At 48.3% G+C, this 25708-nt stretch overlaps 1 protein-coding gene across 3 annotated transcripts in view; it reads right to left on the reverse strand.

Moving 5' to 3' along the window:
• The window catches only part of ABCA1 (ATP binding cassette subfamily A member 1), a 136631-nt gene that overhangs the window by 68624 nt on the left and 42299 nt on the right, over window positions 1–25708 (reverse strand). For all 3 annotated transcript variants that reach the window (XM_084628773.1, XM_084628775.1, XM_084628774.1), the window contains exon 6: window positions 2633–2754. In XM_084628773.1, the coding sequence (XP_084484899.1) occupies window positions 2633–2754 (122 nt within the window). The remainder of the gene's footprint in view (window positions 1–2632; window positions 2755–25708) is intronic.

The raw sequence follows: 25708 nt of genomic DNA on the forward strand, positions 1-25708 counted from the left end.
GTAGCACCTAGGGGCCCCAGTCATGGACCAAGACCCATTGTACTAGGTGTGGTACAAATGCAGAACACAGAGACAGTCCCTGCCCCACAAACCTACAGTCTAAGTGGTTTTACAGCTTTCTATGTTTTCGGGGCTCAAATCTCCAGCTTCTGGCTGAGGAGGTCTGGGTGGATCTCTCTTCGGCACTAATCAACAATCCTTTGAAAATCCCAGCCTAACTGGCCTGAGGAGTGCTATAGAGTGACCTGAGTTGTGTCTCCCTTGCACAAGAGCTGACTAAACTGCTATTCAAGGCAGAGACCTTATATCTCATCTCATGTATGTGTACAGTACCTATAGAGTACACAATCCTGACTGGAGCTTTAACTATATACCAATAATGTCTCCTTGGCACGGCCAGTTCCTCCTTCTCTGAGGAGAATGAAAGAGAAAGCCGCACCTGGAAATAATCCCAGATCTCACAAAGGGGGATACAGAGCCCTAACTTCAATACAGAGCTGGGGAGAGGACTGTATACCTGCAGTGGGCACTAAATTCTCTCTGCGGAGATCCTCCTCTCTCCTTCTCCATTCCTATCCCGCAAAACCAAACAAACCTTCCCCTCACAATCAATATTCAATCCAGCGGTAAAGTCAGGCCTCTCACATGACTCTCGAGCGAAATCACTCAGGAACATTTTATGCTTTTTCTGAGTCAAAAGTCAAATCATGAAGTTTTCCAGGAAGAAAGAAGTCTGCTTTGATTCATTATTTATATTATGGTAGTGCCTGAAGCCCCCTACCAGGCTCCAGGGTCCCACTGTGCGACTGTACAACTTGTTGATTTTGGTTTATGGCTACTACTGTACTTCAATAAAAAATATTATGGAGCTGGAAAACATTCTAACAATACTGACAGAGTCCACACAAAACGTGTTTTTCTATTGACAAGATCAAGGTGTAAGTTCAAGTCATTCAACAGAAACCCTAGCTCGCAGTTTTCCCCTCTAGAGTCACCAGAGTAGCTCTAATATGTTGGTCTGCTAAAAGTATTACTTTCCCTCTCACTTATACTGCCTTCCTAATGGCTACTGTGGCTACCAAATCAAGTTCAAGTTTGTCAAAAGACTGGATGCCAGTTAGTTTTATTTCATCTATCTTTTACTTCCTTTATCTTTAAATTATTAATCTATTTAAAAGCTGTCTCTACATTCCCAATACTCAGCACTACACACGTTGTTGTTAAAGTTCTCTGATTATCCTATGTTTACATCTAATATTTGCTTCTCTTTGATTCTATATTGAGCTTCAGAAAAATTAGGGTGGCAGACAGATTTCTTAAAATAGATACAAAGAATTTTTTTTAGAGTAACATATTATTAACTTATAGGGTTAACTATCAAAGGCAGAATGCTTTGTCAAATTCTAGAAAACATCAAACATTTATATGAATGAGACCAGCATCTGAAATTAAGAAGGATCAAAGTTTAAAAGGGTTAAGTCACCATCCTTCAGGACATAAACTGATCAAGAACAGAGGTGAGAAGAAGGAAGAATTTTCCCTCAATGCTAGGCAGCTGTGTGGGCACTTGCATTACTGTGAGCATACGTTTTCCTCTGAAATCTGAAGCAACCAGCCCTGGCCAATGTCAGAAAGAGGAACATGATCTAGGTAGGCCATTGATCTTTTGAAGCATGGTAAACCCAATGTTCTGAGCTTGACAAAGAAAACATCCTGTTATGTCAAGGACTCCAGTATTTGCACCTTCCTGTATTATGTGCAGCAGCTTTCACAGGTCTCAGCCAAAATCAGGTCACCATTGTACCAGGCACTCTTACGAATTTGGGTCCAATTTGGTGAATAGTTTCAGCCAAAAAAATTGATTTTTTTCCCACAAAAATCAAAATGCTTCATTTTGACCATTTCAAAACAACATGCTTTGACTTTTCTTTTCAAAACAGCATTCTGTTCAGAAATTTGGCTAATTTTTTAAACCAAAACAAAGGGTAAAAAGCACCCAAAAATTACCCAAAATGAAATGTCAAAAAAAAAAAAATCACTTGGGGTCAAACTGAATCAATTTTTCTTCAGATCCTTTGAAAAAAAGTCAATTATTCACCTAGTTCCATGATGTTCTGTACAAGCACACTGCCCCTGTCACAAAGAGTTGACAATCCAAACAAAAGACAGACACAGGGTGGGAGAAAGGAACCCTCCTCTTCCCCATCGGACAGATGGGGAACTGAGGCAGGGAGAAATTAAGTGATTTGCCGAAGGTCACTCTGGCAGTCTGCAGCAGAGCTCCAGAGTCCCATTCCTGTGACTTACCCACGAGAGCATCTTTTCATTGTCATTGAAAAAGAAAAGTAAAATAGTCCAAACAATACTATTTGGATGTGTCTTTTCATTGGAAAGCAGGCCTTGAGAAATTCTCTTTGGCTTTTCAAGTGTTCTGTGCCTTTTAGGCATTTCCAGACTCTCTACATAGATTTTCAAGTCCTTTTACAGCCTTGCTGCAAACCAACCAAGATGAGATTGTAAGCTCTTTGGGGCAGGGGCCATCTTTTTGTATTGGTACGGCAACTAGCACAATGGGGCAAGGCTCCTAGATTCTACCACAATAAGAATAATAATGCTTGAAAGAGTTCCTCACCTGCTGGAAGTTGACCTCTGCATTCAGTATCTCATCCACAGCAAACAATGGCATGGAAACATTATGATGGAGAAAGTCTGAGAAGGTCTCATTGTCAACCAGGAAATCCTGAAGTTTCAAACCTGTTAGGTGAGAAGCAAGCGTCACTTGGTTTTATTTAGCGCAAACCCAAAAAGGAGAAAGAATGTGAAATCTTCAAACTAAAATAGCAAAACCTGGCTGAGGGGAAGGGGAAGGGACAACGACACAATGGAGGACACAAAAGGAAACCAGTAGCTGCTGCCGATGTGCTCTGAAATACAGCAGCTTGCAGAGATACGTCGGACCTGCCGTGTTTTTACACCAAAAATAGAATCTTTGAAAATAACCTCCCTCCAGCACCTTCGCTAACACCTGCTTTGTTGCATTTAATCTGCCGCCAGGCACATGAGATGCAAGGGGAGCTCAATGGTTCAGAATAAACTGCTCTTCAGTTTTGGGGAAATTCACTCCAGCGCAGAAGGCTAGGCACAAGAGATTCACGACTCCACTTAAACTCTATTTTGTAGGCTTAAGCAGGACTGAACTGGTGTACAGGGCAATAAGAAACTTACTAAATCTTATATAAAAATGTTTGATCATTAATAATACAAATACTACTAATAATCATCAACATCATAACCTACCACAAGACATTTCCAGGCCAAGCACAGGCAGACACAAGTGTGCCTGGAGCCAGAGGTTACTTTATACAGATAACACAGGTAGATCTAGGAAGTAGTGTTGCCATCTCTCACATTTTTGGGGGATACGTCTTATGATATTTGGTGTTTTTCTAAAAGCCCCAGCTCCTGGAATCATGTGATTAAATGAGAATCTCAGCTTTTTTTTTTTAGCAGAATCTTCATGGTTGAGGCAAAATGCTGGAAAATGTGACTCAAATGTGTCCTGAAGTCTTAGAAACCAGAGAGTGAAGAACAGAACTGCATCACTGATTCTTTTAAACTAACCACATGATTTTGGGGGCCTTATTCCAGGGCTTTTGAATGCTTGAGGTTGGCAATACAAAGGAACGCAGTTGAGGTGAAAGGTGCAAACGCTAAGCAGTGGAGAGTTGAGGGAAGAAAGAGATCTTGGGAGTCATTGTGGATAGTTCTCTGAAAACATCCACCCATTGTGCAGCGGCCGTCAAAAAAGTGAACAGAATGTTGGGAATCATTAGGAAAGGGACTGATAATAAGACAGAAAATATATTGCCTCTATATAAATCCATGGTACACTCACATTTTGGATACTTACTGTGTGCAGACCTGGTCGTCCCATCTCAAAAAAGATATGTTGGTATAGAGAAAAGGTAGAGAAAAGGGCAACAAAAAGGATTAGGGGTATGGAACAGCTTCTATATGAGGAGAGATTAATAAAACTGGGACTTTTCAGCTTGGACAAGAGACAACTAAGGGGAGATATGATAGAGGCCTATAAAATCATGACTGGTGTGGAGAAAGTAAATAAGGAAGAGTTATTTACTCTTTCTCAGAACAGAAGAACTAGGGGTCACCAAATGAAATTAATAGGCAGCAGGTTTAAAACAAACAAAAGGAAGTATTTCTTCATACAATGTACAGTCCACCTGTGGAATTTGTTGCCACAGGATGTTGTGAAGGCCAAGACTTTAACACGGTTCAAAAGAGAACTAGATAAGTTCATGGAGGACAGGTCCATCCATGGCTATTAGCCATGATGGGCAGGGATGGTGTCCCCAGCCTCTGTTTGTCATAAACTGGGAATAACCAACAGGGGATGGATCACTTGATCATTAACTGTTCTCTTCATTCCCTCTGGGGCCCCTGGCACTGGCCATTGTCAGAGGACAGGATACTGGGCTAGATGGACCTTTGGTTTGACCTGGTAGGGCTGTCTTTATGTTCTTATGAAAAGAATTGACACGGCTGACTCAGAGAAGATTCATAGGCATAGGCTAAGCTGATTAGGTAGATAACCTGATACTTTTTCTACTTAAGGAAGAGCAGAGTCACAAAACAAATTGGTAATTGATGGCAAAGAGGGAAAAAAGACCCACGTGCCAAGCCCTAATGCAATGGACTCCTAATAGCGTGTATTCCCTCCTGGCTGTACTGCTCATCCTGGAGGGAACAGCAGCCACTGTGGCACTGGGCTCTCGTTCTTGTTTTAATCAGCTTGACTGCTTACAAGAAACACTCAGTGCCTTTCTGAGAAGGCATCGGAGTGAGCCTGCTGCAAATCTCCACAGCGCTGGGAGGGGATGGGGAGCAAGCCAGGGCGGCCACATGTCACAAGAACATGGAATCCCGCTCTCTGTATGCCTCTCAGTGTTTCTTTTGTGCTGCTCGGTCTCGACTTGGCAGGACACCAGTCTGGTATAAGAATTATGAGGAGAGAGCAGGGGAAGAAAAGCAGCCTTGCAGCACGAGCGCGCTGGGGTTACTGTCGGTCATTGCTCTCTAGCCTACATCTCTGGTTACAAGTTCCCTGTAGCCTTTTTGTTCTACATGAAAAATAATCGCCACCATCAGCTGGGCTGAGGAAAGCTGGAGGTAATGCTGACAGGAGGTTACTTCAGGGTGAAAACTCCATTCCCCCCTCCCAGGCAGGATGATTTAATAACCTGCCCATTGATCATACTGTGAAAAAAAACCTAACAGGCTCGTGCAAACAAACAGACTGAGTTTTCTTTTCAGCCAGCACTGGCACTAAGAAAAGCGGGCCAGATCCTCAACTGGTGCAAATCAGCACAAGCCATTTACACTGATTCACACCAGCTGAGGGCTTTGCCCCCCAGAATCACTCAGATTCAAATAATCTCCTTCCTCCTGATTTCTGGCTACTTCCTAACTGCACTGCATTTGCTAAAGAATTGCTCTGTATATTTGGGTTTTGGTGAGATCATCAACAGCACTGAAATTCAAATGGACAAAGAGATTAGCTGGACAAAGAAACAGTGGCATTTAAAGATCAGACATTTGCAAGCTTTTTGATTTAGCCCAATTCTAAATGGAGTCTATTTTTCTAGTTGCTCTTAAAAGGCCACACATCTCATGGAAACCTTTTAATAAAATTTTATTGAACAATAATTCTCCTGCTCTTCCTGTATTTCCTCCTCCTCTGAGCTTTGCTGCTGCTCGGAAACAGGATCTTTGTTACTTAGGAACATTCTCTTTAGTTTGTCTAACTCCAAGTGTTTGGACAACTGCAGCAAAGCAACTTGCATCTTATTACAGGATGTAAAGAAGCTATTTTTGGATGCCCACTGCCCTGTTTGTAAAAATGATGTGGACTGCCAAGGAACGTCGTCTTCTTACTTGTCTATAAATTAACTAACACAGAGTCCCTCAGGTGTTTTCTTTCCTCATTATCAGCCAGCATTTTCAGAAGTGCACAGCATTACATCTGGCTGAAATTCCCAGGCATGTTTCTACATTTGTTTTCATCCCAATTCGTGAAAAAAAGTCAAAGTTTTTCACCAAATGGAAAATTTGAAAAAATTTTGATTCAGAAATGCCAAAACATTTTGTTTCAGGTTGGCGCAACATTAATCTTTGTCCCACAAGCAACTGTGCTGACATGCCTGAGGTCCCACAGAAAGCCTGTGGCAAAGCAATGACTTATCTTGACCTCAAGTCCAGTGCCTGAACCAAAAGGCCAACCTCTTTCTTGGTGAGCTCACCCCGTCTCTCGTCCTTTTTCCATCAGGACAGACTGAGCCACCCCAGAGTCCCCACTCTTCAAATCACAGAGGCCCACACACTGACTTGCCCCTGAAGCCAGTCACAGGTGGGGAGGGGAGCAGAGCAGTGCAATCAATCTGACCTTCAGCACTGCACAGTCTAAGTGTATGTCTACACTACAGACCTTACAGCAGCATAGCTATACCGATGCAGCTGTGCCCCCCGTAAGATCTCCCGTGTAGCTGCTCTATGCCAAAGGGACAGAACTCTCCCGTCGACACAATTAAACAATCCTCAATGAGCAGCGGTAGCCGACACAGCGCTGTCCACACCGGCGCTTCTGTGGGGGTAACTTATGTTGCTCGGGGGGGGGGGGGTGTTTTTCACACATCTGAGCAATATAAATTATACTGACAAAAATGCTAGCGTAGACATAGCCTTAGAAGGCGAGGCTTTTTTAAAGGCACCCCTTTCAAAACACGCATCATTCTGTCCAAGGCTATTTACCCACCAGAGCATAACACAACCAATGCGAACAATGCAAGACTGTTAGCTCAAAACTGCCACAATGCCCGCAAACAACACAGTCATAGTTCCTGAATGCGCTAACAACATGCTAAGTAATGGAACATACATGCTGGAATTACAGCGTAATCACCAAAATGCATCCCTGCCATTAAAGAAATTCTTCACACCCTGTTGGGATGATCTATGTTCTACTGAGATGGAACAGCCCACCCCCTTCGTCCTGCCCTTTGCAGCCAACAGAACCAGAGGAGTTCAGTACCATAGTACTGCTTGTGCTTCTGACAAACTAGGCAGCAGATCAGGCCCTTCTGGCTGAAATGTATAAAATAAATAAATAAAATGAGAGATGAGCCCTAATCATGAATCTGGATCTGGGTTTGGATGTAGGCTCAGCTGGTGTCAATTAATTTAACGCCACTGAAGTCAACAGAGCTTTGCTGATTTACACCAGCTGAGGATCCAGCCTAACATCTGAAAGGAGCTCCTCTCCCTACTGTACAGCCAGCTTTGCTTTTTAATTCCCAGTCTAACCCACACTAAGGCCTAGATCTTCCAAGGACCTGTGTTGAGCTCAGGACTTGAGGCTAGCTCCCTGCTGCTCTTTGTTAATTAAAAGGTTTGAAGAAAACAAGGCAGCCAGTCAGTCCATGTGCCATGACTGCATCTTCAGCAACTGCAGAGACTCTTCTAGTGGGACATTCAAGACAGAAAACAATTATGTTATTTTCTGCGCTTCCTTTGCTATTACTGAATTGATCGGCTTCTGGCTGAACTTCCATTTCTCCCACCTCAGCCATTCCTTCCCCTTGATCCTGAAGTGCAGTCATAACCCTTCATTTATTATCTCAGAGGCTGCTAATATAAACGTGATTGTGTTGCCATAAAAACAGCATTATTGCAAGACCACGTGGCAAGACCAGACGGGTTACGGAAGCCTTTACTTTGCTCCTTAGCCTCGACAGATTCTTGTAAGTGCCTGCAGGCGAGCGGATTCCTTTCCCGGCACAAAGCAATCACACACCTGCCTCTCTCAATTAATGAAAGCGGCAATGCAAGATTGATAAATCCATGGGAACGATCAGTGGACGTTTCTTTCCTTGTGATGTGATTGAGAAGGGGCTGCAAGGCACCAAGATGCCCACTAGGTAGGGTTCAGACTTATGGGCCTGATTCCCAGCTCTGGGTGAGCTGGACTCAATACAGAAACTGGTGTGAGGAGAAGGACACCTTTGCACCTCTTGGTATACTGGGGCTAAGCCCATTTATAAGTCAGAGCAGCAGCAGGACTGGTCTCACATATCCCGGGCTGTCAAAGACCTTAAGGAGCTGTTCCAACTGCCGGGAACAACCAAAGTGCCCTTGCATCCTTCTGGATCTCTGCCCTCCTCAACAACTTCTCTCCCGCCACAGGTGCTCCTTGCACTGCACCAATACAGACAACATCAGAGGTCTGGTCCACCTGTTTGGGACGTGGCACAGGACTGGGATCCAGGAGGCACTGTGTTCTCAGCCTGGATCTTCAATTCATTTACTGAGCAAGTCTCTTAGCCTCAATTTACCTGCATATAAAATGGAGATAACAGTCTCTTTGGTGAAACTTCTCCATCATATAGCTGAGTGCCTACTCCTTCCATCAGCCCCCACAAAAATAAAAGAGGGGGAAAAGACCTGAAACAAACAACCCAATCAAAAAAAAATAACCCTACCGCAATCAGAATTCTTATATCTAGAAAAGTCAGAAGAGTCTCCATGAAGTCTAATCGGGACTTCACTAATGCTAATCTATTTTCTGAGGAAGGCATTTAGATATGATGGTGTTGGACAGCAATATAAAACCCTAAGACAGGCTAGTAAATTACCAATGTCAGATATGGAAATAGAACTCAGGACCTGCAAGCTTTCAGCGCCTCTTGCTTATCCAGAGGAAACAGCAATCACAGTAACGTTGGAGACTATATTAGCAAAGGACCTACTGATCCAGTGACCCAGCTCTGTTATGCTACAAACAAACCCTTTTGATTCCCAGTGCTGGGCAATTTTCGTTTGCCCTTGTTATACTCCCTTGATTAAACTTTTGGCAACACATCCATGGAGTGTGCTGGAGCGACACACAAGCCTCCTTTAAGGGCTCATTTGGCTTTTAATTTTTTCCTCCCTCCACATGGTGTCCTTCCCTTGTACAGTTGGTTTAGTCCTCACAGCTAAATCTCTTCCTAGCTGATGCTGACAGGAGCTAAAACAGCCATAGGAACTAGTTACACAACATTACCTTGATTTTCTGACAGGAAATTGAGCAGCTAAGCAGGCCTGTGGTGCAAGATCTGCTAGCATCAATGCACCAGCCTAATTTGCCAACAGTTGTGGCTCTGTCCCTTTCCCATGTAAACGTGTTGTCCTTTTGCTGTGGGAGGTGGTAGGCCTATCTGCTCTCAAGCCATAAAGTGTTCTCAGCCTGTTGTCACTGGAGACAACCAGTTATGTTAAGGCCCATCCAGAACCTTCACACATCTTCCTTTCGGAAAACAGGCTACTGCAGGAGGTTGTGGGATCCCCATCACTGGAGGTTTTTAAAGAACAGGTTGGACAAACCCCTGTCAGGGATGGTCTTGGTTTACTTGGCCCTGCCTCAGCCCAGGAGGCTAGTCTTGATGACTTCTAGAGGTCTCTTCCAGGCCTACATTTCTATGAGTCTGGGTTCAAGAAGGATTCAGGCAGTTCCCTTTCTCCTGTCTGTTTCATTTACTTGTCTGACTGCTAGATTTCTTCTGAGTGAGGGGGGAAAGGTTATGTGCAGACTCCTCACCCCCTCTCCACAGGAACTCTGGAGAATGGCTCACTCTTCCTCCTCCTCTTCTGGAGGTCATGCTGGGAAGGTTTCAGTCAGACGGCATGTGAGCCAGGCAATATCCCAGAGCACCTCACAGGGCTAACAGAGCCACAGCAGAAAGCCCAGAGATGAAGCTATAGGCTCCTACTCTTACCTCCCAATGGCCATTGTCCCAACGACACCTATATGCAACTCACATTTGGTATTACCTCACGTATACTGCTGCAAATTGCTGACACTCGGCAGTAAAGACCCCCGAAGAGGACAGGCAACAGAGAGAGTCATTCCTACTAAAAGAAGCGACCCTGCTGCATTTTACGCTTCCGGTGTAAATCACGTTTTTGTGTCCCTCACTCTTAGCTCTCGGTCACACACTGTCCCCCACACTTGGACCTTGGCGTGTTGAGTGTTTGATAATGCTCCCTGCCCCCCGCTGCCACAAGAGGCACGGAAAGGGCTGCCCCTCGCAAAGAGAACACGGGGGAGGGGAGGTCAGCAACCATGGGAGCCTGGAGCACTGTGGGAAATGAGCAACTCAGACGGGTCAGAGGGAAGAGGTGGGTAACATTTTGCAGTTTGCCTCTCACTAGTGTTCAGTCAGACATCCCGTCAATCCACGCAGGAGAAAGAGGAGAGGTGAAAAACCATAAACTCTGGAGCCGACAAGGCATGTTCCATCTCCAGCACAGAGGGACACACTTTAAACTTGGTCAGATGGTGTGGGTGAACAGCTGCAGCGAAAGTGTTTAGAATAGGAGCAGCAGGAGAGACCCTAATAAAAAGAATGGGCTCTCAGAAGGGGGGAGCCATGGGAGGACGTATCTTTCTGCCGGCTGAGTTCACTTTCCAGGAATTCCCAAAAATCTTATTTCTGCCAGGGCTAATGGGAGACTTTGGTGTCACACGTCACATCTGTTGTTGTTTATGCGAAGCAAAGGTAAGTATCAAAAACGCGGCTCCACATGATTGAAGAGGTGTCCCTAGGTGAACATGCAGCTTCTGCGTGCTGCACCTGAGTCAACTGCACATGCTGGAGGAAGTTAAAAGAGCTCGTCTCTCTTCCTGTCCCATTCAGCTGTCTTGCACAGGGGTAAAAACGCTGCTTTAAATGCTGCAACACATGCATGTGAGAAGAGCAATTCTGACAGCGAGCACAAGCTCCTCACGAACGATTGCACACCACAGGCCAGATCCTCACATAGTATGAACTGGCATTGCTCTGTTGTCTTCAATGGAGCAACGCCAGTTTACACCAGTGGAGAATCTGCCATACAGCCACCAGACCAACCCAAATCAACAAATTATTTTTTTCTGCTGGTAGTACCTTGAGTCCCCAGTTGTTATCAAGGCCCTGTTGTGCTAGGCACTGTATATACAGATAGCCACAGACAGTCCCTGCTCCAGACAGCTTACAAAGGGCAGGAGGGGAAACAGAGGCACAGAGAGGTAAAGTGACTTGTCCAAGGTCACTCAGCAGGTCAATAGCAGAGCTGGGATTACAAGCCAGGTCTGCAGACTGTCAGTCCTGCATCCTACCCATCAGAGAACATTCTCCTTATTTAGATACTGCACAAAAGCAGGGAAAGAGACAAATGCTCTATTATCTCTTCTTCGACCCTGGACCAGATTCTGTGATTAGTACAAACAAGAGTAAAACAAAGTTTGCCAAATGCAGGCTAAAACAAAGAGAAAAACATATTTTCAAGCTTCTTACTGAGTATAAAACATGATACGATTTTTTAAAAAAAAAACAGGCTAATGAGGTACTGGGAAATAACAGAGAGAGAGAGAGAGAGAGTGTATGGGCAGCAAATTTAAACTAAAACGAAAATTCCCCATAACATTTTTTGTTTTGGTTGAAAATCCATTGCTTGTCTCCGCCGACTACCCGTCCCCCCAAAATCAACCACTTTTAACACTTATGCTTTCGGCTTTTAAGCCAACCTCTGATTATTGGGAGTCAGAAGGGAAATTTCTCCAGGACAAGTTACTGCATAAACTGCCTACTGCAACGGTTCTTGCAACTTCTTCTGAAGTAGCTGATACCAGTCATCATTGGAGACAGCATACTGGACCAGAAAAACTATTGGTCTGATCTGATGATACAGCAATTTCTATGCTCCTGACACTTTCCTGGGAGTCCTGATGAAAACCAGGGCAAACATGCACTAACTGCATGAAAAGATATCACCATCCAAATCAGGATTATCCCACTGAGGAGCACAACTTTGTAATCAGTGCAGAACATGCTGGAGTTCAGCACAAGTAGTACGCTGTTTTGAACGTACTGGACAGGGTGGGTATGTCCACACAGCAAAGAAAACCCCATGGCTGACCCGTGCCAGCCAGCTTGGGCTTGTGGGCTATGCACGGGTTTTTCTTTGCTGTGTAGACATACCCTGTATCTTCATGCCACTGTCCCCTGCTGCCTGGAATGTCTAATCATTCCAGGGCTTGTTATGTCATCTTCAGGTGCAGCGGTTCTCACCCCGCAGCCCAATCAGCCCACAGCTGCGGACCATGTGACAGCCTCAGGGCACTACATGTAATGTCTATATTGTGTGGATGCGGCCCAGATACCGCATAGAGAGCTGCATATGTGGCCCACAACGGTAAATAGGTTTAGAACCACTGTTCTAGTGCTCAGTCTAAAGAGAGGATTAAAACCTTGATATTACAGACAGCTAGCAGCGATTCTCTTTCAGCTGAAGCAGTCCAGACCTGCGCACTTGGACATGGACATGCTAGGTTGGGTCCTCAGCGCCACTTGAGTGCAGTGCAGCTGAGGAACGCAGCGTGTGGACTGCCAGACGAGTTGGATACATTAGTCACGGGTAAGGCTCCATGTTTGTCACGGCGGTCCCGGTTTCCGTGACTTTCGGTGACCTCTGACTTCTGCAGCAGCCGCCTGAGCAGCTCTGGCAGCTCCTGGGCCAGTCACACCGGCTGTTGTTGGGGCAGTCTTGGGCCACCCCCCCCCCCACCCAGCAGCAGTAGTTTGGGGGGGGGCCCCTCCGGGCTGGGGGGGGGTGCTTACCTGTGGGGAGCTCCCGAGAAGGGTGACAGCAACTCCCCTCCCTCAGCTCCTAGCTCCACGTGCTGCCTCCACCTGCAGGCACCGCCCCCGCGGCTCCCATTGGCCCTGGTTCCCAGCCAATGGGAGCTGCAGAACTGGGGCTTGGGGCGGAGCAGAGGCCGCACATGGAGCTAGGAGCTGGGCTAGGGTCTCCTCTTCCCAGGAGCTGGGTAGGGAGCCTCCCCCAGCCCCACCAACCCCCCCGCTCTCCCAGCAACCGCAGTGCCCCCCTGGGCCGCAACTCCCCCCTCCAGCACCTGTGGTGCCCCCCCAGCTGAGGTTCTAACCCGCCACATGCAGGCAATTTGCATGCATTCAGCTTACTTACAATATACTGCATGTCTATAGTACGCTTTCATCTCAAATTATTCCATAATGCGTTGGAAATGTGACTCAATATACAGGCTACAGTACATGCAGGATTCGCTTCACTAAAATGTAGCTATCTCTGTGGTGAAATACGACCACTGCTTAACATGCAGCAACAGAACAGACAACAGTTTAGACCAAGAAGCCAGGAAGAATGCTGTAGCTGGCTGAAACTGCAAGGGCATTGAGTAACAGGAGGCAGAACGTAAGAGGAAGTTACTCACCTTGTGCAGTAACGATGGTTCTTCGAGATGTGTGTCCCTATGGGTGCTCCACTTTAGGTGTCTGTGTGCCCCTGCACCTCTAATCGGAGATTTTTGGTAGCAGTGTCCCCTTGAGCCCGGCCATGTGCTCTCCCTCCCTCGTGGTCTGCCTCGAGGCTATTTAGCACTGCACGGGCAAACCCCCCTCACTTCCTCCTCTACCACAGAACCCTATAGAGAGCTCTGAAGTAGAGGGGAGGAGGGCGGGTTGTGGAGCACCCATAGGGACACACATCTCGAAGAACCATCGTTACTGCACCAGGTGAGTAACTTCCTCTTCTTCTTCGAGTCGTGTCCCTGTGGGTGCTCCACTTTAGGTGACTCCGGAGCAGTACCCACCACTGGAGGCTGGGACTTCGAAGCAGTCTTTTACTACAGAGAGTACTGTGGAGTCGAAGATGGTGTCAGCGGCCATATCTTCAGTGATCGCATAATGTTCTGCGGAAGTATGGACAGAGGCCCCAATCATTGCTCTATAGATTGGGGAGATAGGGGTATCCCTATGGAATGTGATTGAGGTAGGAACTGATCTCATGGAGTGCGTATGGACGGAAGCAAGTTGCGCCTTGCTAAGTGATTAATGCAACTAGAGATCCATTTGGATAGTCTTTGAGGCGATATCACAGAGCTTTTGGATCTTTCTGTGGACGAAAAGAAGAGTTTAGGGGATTTCCTGAACTCCTTAGTCCTGTCCAAGTAGAATGCTAATGTCCTTCTAATACCTAGCATATGCACAATTGTCTCCCAGTTGTCACAATGTGGTTTTGGGAAAAAACAGGGAGGTGGATCTGTTGATTCATATGGAAAGTTCAGAAAAAGTAGGGAGAAACTTGGGATATGGCCTTAGAGGTTTTTTTTTTAAAGACAAATGCCGTGAGTGATGGGTGTGCCATCAGGGCCGCTATTTCTCCTATGTGCCTCGCTCAGGTGATGGCAATTAGAAAAGCTGTCGTCATGGACAGGTGTAAGAGAGAACAAGTTGCTCCGGACTCGGAGGGAGGTCTAGTCCAAGACCTGAGAACTAGATTAAAGTCCCAGGCTGGAGTGTGTGGTGTCACATGGGGGAAGAGAGTCCCAATGCCCTTAAAGAGTCTTCGCATTAGTGGTTGAGCGAACTCCAAGTGGGAAGCCATGTTCGCCATGAAATGAACCTTAAGGGAGCTGAGGGAGAGTTTAAAATGTAGTGCAAAATCAGAGGGAGGAAAGTTGAGGTTTGGTCTGTCCGTTTGGAACGGTACAAACGTGGAGTTGTTTCCATTTTGTAGATAGGTATGTGGAGTGGTCAACTTGTGGTTGTGTTGCAATGTGTGTTTCAGTTTGTCAGAGCATTCTGCTTCTAAGCCTTGGAACAAAGAAAGATCCAAGCCTGGAGGCGGAGGACCCATGGGTTGGGGTGAAGGGTCAGCCCATTGTTTTGAGAGAGCAGGTGAGGAATGGGCTGACGTCAGAGGAACAGGAGGGCATATTGCCATCTGTGTCAGGTAAGGGAGCCAGACTTGTCATAGTCAAGAGGGGCAATCACAATAACTCTCGCTTTGTTTCGTTGAATTTTCAACAGAATCTTAGATAGGGTAGGAAACTGGGAAAAGACATACAAGTGGGCCCTGTCTGCTGGAAAGATGAGGGCAACTGCCAGTGAATGTTTCCCCAAAGGGTGGCCATATCTTGAAGCACCTGTGAATTCAGTATACACTCACTGTGGTGAGAAAATTCCAACTGAGACTGTTGGTTATCCCGTTCTGTATCCCTTGTAGACAGACAGCTGAGATGAGCACATTGTGATGGGTGCATCAGTTCCAAAGTTTGAATGCTGTCTTGCAGAGGGAGGGAGATCTGGCAGCTCCTTGGCCATTTATACAAAACATACAGGTCACATTAAGTCCATCATAACCTTTGTGTGTTGTTTTTGATGAAAGGCAGAGTTTATGCACAGTCACTCCTGACAGCCCCTAGCCCCAAAAGAGTGATATGGAAGGTCATTTTTGTGGAAGGCCATTTGACCTGAACCTTGCTGTTGTGTAGGTGAGCTCCCCAGCATATTAGAGAGACATGTGTCCCAGGGTGGTGAATGTGGGTAGTGAGAGGAGCGCTCTCGCTTGTACTGCCTCAGGTTGGTGCTAATAAAGTCCAGTCACTGTACCGGGGTTAGTATGCCACTACAATGAAGTGAACCTTGGAGACTACCCTGTGTGGAGCAGTCTGTAACTATAATGATCCTGCCCCAAAGGTAAGCAGTAGGAAATCTCCTGTACGATGGTTGTATTGAGATATGGAAGTAGGCACCCTGTAAGTTCAGGGCTAGAAATAAATCTCTTTGCTCTAGAACTGGTCCTAACTGCTGTGAAGTAAGGTAAGGTGACTTCTGAGTGGTGTGACAGGTATATAGATGGCAGCTGATGCTGTACGGTATCATTGTTCAGACCCCCGACCAGGTCAACAAAGTGCTTATAAGAGGCAGTTTGAGAGGTCATGGACTGGGGTGCAGATTGTTCTCACTTCTGAGCCCTGGGCCTCTTACACTGTGGCTCATAACAGCACAGAGATGGTGAGTATTGAGAAGACTGTGATCTGTGGTGTGGTTGAGGGGTATATTTTCTCCTCTGTTCCACAGTGTAGATTCCTAAGGAGTGTAGTGTGGTCTGAGAATCCTTCAGGATGTGGAGAGAAAATCTGTCTTCTCTGCAAAGAGTTTGGCCCTTCAAATTGGAAGTCTGTAGCTCTTTGGGCAATCTAGAGAGGTGTAGCGAACAAAAAAAAAAACCCACAACCCACCTCAGTACCACTGGAGACTGGGCGGGCAGCTGTAACAGCTACATCCATTAGGGTCTCTAGGACCAGTCTGGCTATTAACAGACCTTCTCTAAGAATGGTCTGAATCTGTTCTTTTTGTGTTTCCAGTAATGTTTCAGAAACATCCTGGGTTTCCCAAGATTAACAAAATTGTTTTGGCCATGACAGTTTGGTAATTTATGACTCTAAACAGTAATGTTGTTGATGAATACGCCATCTTGCAAAGCCTGATCATATGGAGTTGACTTGGCATTATGCTGCTTGCTTCATGCATTAACCACATCCACTATGATGGAGTTGGGTTGCGGATGCTGAAAACAAAGTCTGCCTCTTTGGGTAGAGATGTAGAGTTGTTTTTGTTTACACTCTGTTGCTGGTTGGTGCGATGGAGGCTGGCTCTGCCAGATGATTTTGGTAAGATCTAGAATCAGCTCATTAATTGGGAGGACAGTTCTAGATGAGAAGGTAGTGTGCAGAATTTCCACCAACTTGTGATGTGTATCTGCCACCTCCTGTAAGGGAATACTGCAGCTCGTCTGCCACCCTCTTGGTAAGATCCAGAAAGTTCTTAAATCTTCACCTAGTGATGAGGGGTGGGCAGCACAGTCTCATCTGGGAGAGATGAGGAGAAGTGTGCTGAAGAGGTAGTTTCCTCTTCAGGTGTTGTTGGTTTTTTGTTTTTTGGTTTTTTTCCCCTTCTCCCTTCTTTCCTGTTCTGAAAAAGCTTTCTCCTGTCCTGGCTCAGGTGCTCTCCTGCACTGGCTCAGGTGCCAGGCTGTAGTAAACCATCTCCCTGAGAGACACCGGAGACGGTCGCACCATGTGTGGGTATATACCCAAAGAATTACAATATGGCCTTGGGAGGGAGAGGCAGGAAGGCAGGCACGGGCGGTTGGCACGATGGAATTGGGGATGACCCTTGTAGTGTGGTGGTGGGCCACCTTGAGGGGCCAGCGAATGATCTCCTCCTGGCCAGTGTCAGATTCGTCCGTGGGTAAGGGTGCCGCTGACTGGGGCATTGGCAGTATACAGCCCAATGCTAAGAGTGATTCTGGGTGCCAGGATGTGCTCGATACCGGGGTACCAAGTAATGGGGATTATGGTTCTTCCCCAATCATCAGGTCTCCAGGGTACCAGAGCTCATGCAGTACCATGGCTTCATTTGGTACCACAGAGGAGGATCCGTGGTACATTGTCAGTACCAATAGTTGGGCAGAGCACTCCCTAAATGAGAGTTTCGCCCAGTACAAAAAGTTTGATGGTGCCACTTTTTTAGAGACGGTATAGTAATTGTCTCTCCCTGGGTACTGAGGCCACAGGTCTCCAGAGTATCAGAGTACCTGTGTTACCATAGGCTCATCCGGAACCCCAGAGGAGTGTCTGTAGTTGGTATCAATGGTTGGGAAGGTGCAGAACACTTCCTAGATGGGAGTTTTGTTGCATCTGGTACCAAAGGGTTTCTCTATGCTGCTCTTTTAGAGATGGTACGGTAACTGTCCCCTCTCCTTAGGGGATGGTACCCTTGGCTCAGAGCATGAGGGTGGAAGCCTCTGGTGTCTTGGTGCCGATGTGCCGCTCTTTTAGAGATGGTACGGTAAGGGTGCCCTCTGGATGCAGTAGTTGCCCAGAGTAGAGCTCAGAGCAGCAGGGAGCTCACAGAAGCCCCTTGTCCGCGGAGAGCAGAGCTCAGAGCAGGGCAGAGCTCACAGCAGGAAGCCCCTTTGCAGGTTTCAGCTTCCAGAGCTTCCTGCCGACCTGCGGCAGCTGAGCTCACAGCAGGAGGTTCCTCTGCCCTACCGAGATGGCTGTGGCCGCACTGGGGAGTCCCACTGGCTGGCCAGTTGCTCGAGGGTCGGTGCCCAAGATGGCCGCACTGGGGAACACCCCTCTGGCTGGCCAGTTGGTGGGGGTCGGTGCCGAGATGGCTGCACTGGGGAACACCCCTCTGGCTGGCCAGTTGCTGGGGGTTGGTGCCCGGGATGACCGCACTGGGAAACACCCCTCTGGCTGGCCAGTTGCTCGGGGGTCGGTGCCCGAGATGGCCACACTGGGGAACACCCCTCTGGCTGGCCAGTTGCTGGGGGTCGGTGCCCGAGATGGCCGCACTGGGGAACACCCCTCTGGCTGGCCAGTTTCTCGGGGGTCGGTGCCCGAGATGGCCGCACTGGGGAGTCCCACTGGCTGTCCAGTTGCTGGGGGTCGGTGCCGAGATGGCCGCACTGGGGAGTCCCACTGGCTGTCCAGTTGCTGGGGGTCGGTGCCGAGATGGCCGCACTGGGAAACACCCCTCTGGCTGGCCAGTTGCTCGAGGGTCGGTGCCCGAGGTGGCCGCACTGGGGAACACCCCTCGGGCTGGCCAGTTGCTGGGGGTCGGTGCCCGAGATGGCCGCACTGAGGAACACCCCTCTGGCTGGCCAGTTGCTCGAGGGTCGGTGCCCGAGGTGGCCACACTGGGGAACACCCCTTGGGCTGGCCAGTTGCTGGGGGTCGGTGCCCGAGGTGGCCACACTGGGGAACACCCCTCTGGCTGGCCAGTTGCTCGAGGGTCGGTGCCCGAGGTGGCCACACTGGGGAACACCCCTTGGGCTGGCCAGTTGGTGGGGGTCGGTGCCGAGATGGCTGCACTGGGAAACACCCCTCTGGCTGGCCAGTTGCTGGGGGTCGGTGCCTGAGATGGCCACACTGGGGAACACCCCTCTGGCTGGCCAGTTGCTCGGGGGTCGGTGCCCGAGATGGCCGCACTGGGGAGTCCCACTGGCTGGCCAGTTGCTGGGGGTCGGTGCTAAGATGGCCACACTGGGGAACACCCCTCTGGTGGCCAGTTGCTCGGAGGAGCCTTTCCAGGGGGAGTCTGCTGGTGGCTTCTTCTTTTTTCTCTCTCTCTCTCTCTCTCTCTCCTCCTCACCACTCAGCCCCTTTTGAAGTGAAGGCTCTGGGGACGGGGAGGATCCGGGGTCAGCACCCACCGGAGTCCCCTGCAGACTGAAGTGTTTTCTCCATAGGGAGGAATTTTTACTTCAGCTCCCAGCTCCTGTGAGGCTGCAGTTTTCGGTGTGGCGGGTGAAGCACTTCTGTGAGGATCTCCCAGTCACAGTGAGCGTCTGGCCATGACAGGAACTGACTCCTGGCAGGAGAGGCACCGCTTGGAGCAGAGAGAGGCAGGCAAGCCCCTGGGCGAGGGGTGTCACCCTCTAGCAGGGAGGAATATGCAGAAGAACGTCATCTTTCCTTTCCTTTTTTTTTTTTTTTTTTTACTGAAAAAGAAAATAATTATGAGTCTACTAGATGCCTGGGGGGGAGGGGGTGATGCCCCCTGACAGGGAAGGAAAGTGAAGTTCTTTTCGTTTTTCTCTTTTCTTTTTAAACCAAAGGAATAAAATAAAATAAAACAAAACACTAGCCTGAGTCCTGTTAGGGAGAACAAAGGTAACGAAACAAACACCACATATGCTAAGGACATAGATAAGGAAGGGACAACTGCTCCTTCCCTCAGACGGTAGAGAAGGAAGTGAGGGGGCGAGAGGCAGACCAGGAGGGAGGGAGAGCACATGCCCGGGCTCAACGGGCCACTGCTACCAAAAATCTTCGATTACAGGTGCAGGGGCACACAGACATCTAACGTGGAGCACCCATAGGGACACTACTCGAAGAAGAATTACACATATTGGACTTTAGCCAGAACTCTGGGGTTAACAGTCCCCTATTTATATTACCAATAACATTTTAAAAGGTAAGTCATTTGATTTGCATGAAGAAGCAGCCTGCAAAAATCTATTTCCCATGGATTCATAGATATTCTGGTTAAAGTATGCTCCATGTTCCTGCCTGGCTAAAGCTGACCTTTGATTCAACACAGATAGTATTTCCAACACATCAGTCTTTTACTGCCCCAATGTTACACTAAAATCCATGCCACACCCCCCTGTATTTCAGAGTGAGGACTCTAGTCCTTTGGCAGCTGTTACTTAGCTCACAGGGATATTGTGAAAATTGACTGGTGAATGTCTGTAGAGCACTTTGAAGATGAAAAGTGCTATGAATAGAGAAGTTCTGAATTTGGGGAGGTAGGGCCTCAGAACCAAATCCCTCTCTACGGATTTGGTTCCAGGTGAGATGCAAATGTGGAAGGGGCCTGTGTTCTAGCCATACATCTGATGTGGCTGCGATCTTTCAAAAACAACCATTTGCACAAGATTTCTGTTCCAGATGGTGGAAGTCTCCCAAAAACAGCTGATCTGTCCACTATTCAAAATGTCATAAGCTTCCCAAGGTCACTTTTTCACTATTTTTGGCAGAAATGGCACAAGATATTGGTGCTATCAAACCCACGCTGGAATCAAAGCCATGGGTCAGAGCCAAACCATGAACCCTAGCCCAGGTCCAGGCTCTGCCTACTGAGCTGAAGCCAAATGCAACGTTCAGCAAATTAGCCAATTTTTACATTTCAAGATTTTGGGGCTTAAAATTTACTACAAACCCAGAAATTCTGTCAACACAGCCTGAAGAGAGAAAATAATTGCAAACTGAAGATAACCATATGCATATATTTCTGATTACACAATACCAGTGTGTAATAAACTATGCGGACAAGTTTATAGAGAGAGAGCACAAGATAATGGGAAAGTACGAACGTTCTATTGTTTATTCAGTACAATTTTTACTTCTCAGTTCCAGATAGAATCTGTATTTACAGATAAGGCTACAGCAAGTACTTTAGTTGACTAAAAGCAAAGCCACACAGAGTTTTCAGAACCAACCCCAGCAGTGTTTTATGCAGGCAGATACTAGTTACACTGACTCTAACATCAGAACTGGGAAGTGCTTGTTCTCTCTATTATTATGGCTGTATCCAGGCAGTAAAGACAAGCTAATGGAAAGATAAAAACAGTGTCCTTAAGATACAGTATTTTGTTGCCTACTGGAATAATACTGTTATGTGTTTCTAAGTGCTATCATTAAAAAAAGTAAAAACTATCAGTTTTCCTGGGCCTGGAGCCAATCAGTAAGTTGGCAGTGCAGAACATACTGAAGAAGGTAACAGAACTGCCAACCAGTACTGGCTAACAGTATTACACTTAAGACTCTCCTTTCTGCTAACACACACATGCAGTCCAGTGCTAGCCCATGAGGGCCCTTGAACAGGAATATTTTTGCCTCCCCCGCCACTCCCACAACACACTAATTAATAGGGTCCCCCTTGAGCTGCTCGGGAAGTTCAGTTCTGAACTACACATCTGAGTCCAGTTCTGCTAGAATCGCATAAGTACAATGCACATTGTAGCGTACCACCCTGTGCCGTGTTGCCAACCTCTGCCTCTGATTGTGGATCATGTAATTATGCTGTTAAAGAAAACAGATGCTTTGAAAGTTCCGGGGCATCCTGACCCACAGAGCGCTCCATGGGGAAAAGAAATTTAACGCTTCACCTGACCTTTCTATTCAAACTGCTGCAGAGATAATTTCCTACAAAAATCCTACCATTGACTTGGAAAAATAAAAGGGGAAAGCAGAAGTTCATTAAATTTAAAGGGATAATTTCTCAGCATGGAACAGGGGAATTCAGTATATACAATAAAGCCTCGCTAAAGGAGCTGTGTTTCTAATCCCCCAACACAGACAGTTCTACCAATATCACACTAAGGGTCTGTCTACACTGGAAAAAAAGGGATGTTCTTAACTTGGGTTAGTTAAGGTGGGGAGAGATAGCTCAGTGGTTTGAGCATTAGCCTGCTAAACCCAGAGTGTCCTTGAGGGATACCCAATCCTTGAGGGGGCCATTTAGGGATGTGGGGCAAAAATTGGGGATTTGGTCCTGCTTTGAGCAGGGGGTTAGACTAGATCATAGAATCATAGAATATCAGGGTTGGAAGGGACCCCAGAAGGTCATCTAGTCCAACCCCCTGCTCAAAGCAGGACCAATTCCCAGTTAAATCATCCCAGCCAGGGCTTTGTCAAGCCTGACCTTAAAAACCTCTAAGGAAGGAGATTCTACCACCTCCCTAGGTAACGCATTCCAGTGTTTCACCACCCTCTTAGTGAAAAAGTTTTTCCTAATATCCAATCTAAACCTCCCCCACTGCAACTTGAGACCATTACTCCTCGTTCTGTCATCTGCTACCATTGAGAACAGTCTAGAGCCATCCTCTTTGGAACCCCCTTTCAGGTAGTTGAAAGCAGCTATCAAATCCCCCCTCATTCTTCTCTTCTGCAGGCTAAACAATCCCAGCTCCCTCAGCCTCTCCTCATAACTCATGTGTTCCAGTCCCCTAATCATTTTTGTTGCCCTTCGCTGGACTCTCTCCAATTTATCCACATCCTTCTTGAAGTGTGGGGCCCAAAACTGGACACAGTACTCCAGATGAGGCCTCACCAATGTCGAATAGAGGGGAACGATCACGTCCCTCGATCTGCTCGCTATGCCCCTACTTATACATCCCAAAATGCCATTGGCCTTTTTGGCAACAAGGGCACACTGCTGACTCATATCCAGCTTCTCGTCCACTGTCACCCCTAGGTCCTTTTCCGCAGAAAAAGATAACCTCCTGAGGTCCCTTCCAACCCTGATATTCTATGATTCTAACTCAGGCTAAAATAGCAGTGAAGACTCAGCTTTTAACTTAGATAGCAGTTTGAGTTCAACCTCAGACTCCCCTATAAACTTTAACTCGAGATGCTAACCCAAGTTAAAAGCTGAACGGACGTGTCTTCACTGCTATTTTAACCTGAGTTAAGAACTCACCTTTTTCTTTGCAATATAGACATAGCCTAAGAAACCTTTCACTTGCATGCATCATATTTGCATTTTCTGGCAGGGTGTCTTGTTTTGGTATAAAACAGAAAAACAACAGGATTCATTTAGATTCTGAGCCCACTGTCTGGGAGGGGGACACAGAGACCTGCCACCACAAAGGCGTGCATGCAAGCACTGGTTGGGATTTTTCAAGCAGTCCCAGGGATTTAGACACAACTTCCATTTATTTTAACAGAAGAATTGAGCGAGACTTTCAAAAGCACTCAGCATTAGCCTAACTCTGCTCCCCATGATTTCAACAGGAGCAGAGTTTTAGCCCACATGGACTGCTTTTGAAACTTCCCCCTTGTATGTCTCAATACCCTGGACTGCTCTGAAAACCTCAACCACTGGGACTGAGACAGGCAGTTTATTTCTAAAAAACTGCTTGAATTGGTCACTAAGATGTTAGTTTTGGTAGCACAAGCAAAGCACACAATGGGATTAACTGAACCTCCCACTGAGTTATATGTACAGTGCACACAGCAGAGTTAACTACTCTCAATTGCCTTATCCCAGAGCACAGATCTATCATAGAATCATAGAAGATTAGGGTTGGAAGAGACTTCAGAAGGTCCTCTAGTCCAACCCCCTGCTCAAAGCAGAAGCAACCCCAACTAAATTATCCCAGCCAGGGCTCTGTCAAGCCGGGCCTTAAAAACCTTTAAGGAAGGAGATTCCACCACCTCCCTAGGTAACCCATTCTAGTGCTCCACCACCCTCCTAGTGAAATAGTGTTTCCTCATATCCAGCCTAGACCTCCCCCAGTGCAACTTGAGATACCTTTCATACCTGAGAGTAGTGTGTTGGGCAGCATGTTTCTAGAACCAAGAGAAGCCAAACTGCATGACTCCATGCTAGACTCCATTTGGGGTCCTCAGGTGAGTGCTGCGATTTATACCTTTACGCAGCCCCTTGTGGTGTTGGACAGGCAGCTCCCCACTGAAGAGTGGGAAAGTGCTACATATATTCTTTGCTTGCTCTCTTATCATTCTGATTCGTTCGGTTTTTGGTGGTGGTCCCTACCAGGGCGAAGTGAGAAAGGAAAGTGTTTTAAGGAAGAGAGGAGGAAAAGATACACATTTAAAAAAAAAACCCCAACAAATAAAAAGAGAGAAAAGTGGAGGGGGCTGATTAGATGAAACCAAAAGAGGGTGGCACCAAGGGTTTATAACGCTGGTTTCTGGCTCCATCAGGTCAGGATGAAGGGTTGGTTAGACCTGAGCACATACAGTGGGGTCTGAAGGCAGCTGTGTCTTTGTCCTTAAATGTGGGTTTGATGGAGCGACGGGGGGTGACTATTTCATACAGCTGTTATTACAGTTTGTTAATGTATTTTTTTGAATGAGCTCTTAGGTTAAAGCCCATTTCTTTCAGTCGTCTCTTGGTTTCTCCCTGCCCTTTCTCTTGCCCATATTTCTGTGAGTCTACAACCCTGTCTCCTGCTCAGTGTTTCTCAAACGCGGCCACCATGGGCTTTTTGTGCAGCCGCTAAACCCTCCTGGGTGGTGATTGGGGCGGGGGGGCGCGGAGGGGGCAAAGGATCAGCCTCCGCCCCACCTGTTGCTCCTGGACGTGCCACACTGCATTGCCTCTGGAGTCAGGTGGGGCCCAGCACTGCAGAAGGTGAGTTCTTAACCCTCCGGGGAAGGGGCTTGGGCCTCCGGGGTGGCTGGGCAGCAGGCTCCACTGACGCGGCTTCAGGAGCCAATCCCCAGCTCCAGCCACGTGGCCCTGGCTTTGGGCTCTGGCCCCTGGCACCAGCCCCGGGTCCCCGGCTCCAGTCCCAGGCGCCAGCTGCGTGATGGGCAGCCAGCTCTGAGCACTGACCCCAACCCCAGCTGCAGGCTCTGACCCCTGGGTTCAACCGCATGGCCCCAGCCGTGACTGCACAGCCGCAGGCATTGACCCCTGGCTCCGGCCATGCAAGCTCACCCCCGCCCCATCGCCCCCGCTATCCCCCCCTGGACCCACATCCATCCCCCCATCGCCCCAGGCCCCCACTATCCCCCCCTGACCCCACATCCATCCCATTGCCCTGGGCCCCTGCTGCCTCCCCCTGGCCGCGCATTCATCCCACTGCTCTGGGCCCCTGCTGCCTTCCCCTGGCCCCGCATCCATCCCACTGCCCCGGGCCCCCGCTGCCTCCCCCTGGCCCCGCATCCATCCCACTGCCCCGGGCCCCCACTGCCTCCCCCTGGCCCCGCATCCATCCCACTGCCTCGGGCCCCCGCTGCCTCCCCCTGGCCCCGCATCCATCCCACTGCCCCAGGCCCCCGCTGCCTCCCCCTGGCCCCACATCCATCCCATCACCGCGGGCCCCCACTGCCTCCCCCTGGCCCCGCATCCATCCCACTGCCCCGGGCCCCCGCTGCCTCCCCCTGGCCCCGCATCCATCCCACTGCCCCAGGCCCCTGCTGCCTCCCCCTGGCCCCACATCCATCCCACTGCCCCAGGCCCCTGCTGCCTCCCCTTGGCCCCACATCCATCCCATCGCCCCAGGCCCCTGCTGCCTCCCCCCGGCCCCGCATCCATCCCATTGCCCCGGGTCCCCGCTGCCTCCCCCTGGCCCCACATCCATCCCCCCATCGCCCCAGGCCCCCACTATCCCCCCCGGCCCCACATCCATCCCATTGCCCCAGGCCCCCGCTGCCTCCCCTTGGCCCCGCATCCATCCCATTGCCCCAGGCCCCTACTGCCTCCCCCTGGCCCCACATCCATCCCCCCATCCCCCCACTGTCTTCCCC

This window comes from Lepidochelys olivacea (assembly GCF_965140295.1).
Source record: "Lepidochelys olivacea isolate rLepOli2 genome assembly, chromosome: 5".
Taxonomy (NCBI): domain Eukaryota; kingdom Metazoa; phylum Chordata; order Testudines; family Cheloniidae; genus Lepidochelys; species Lepidochelys olivacea.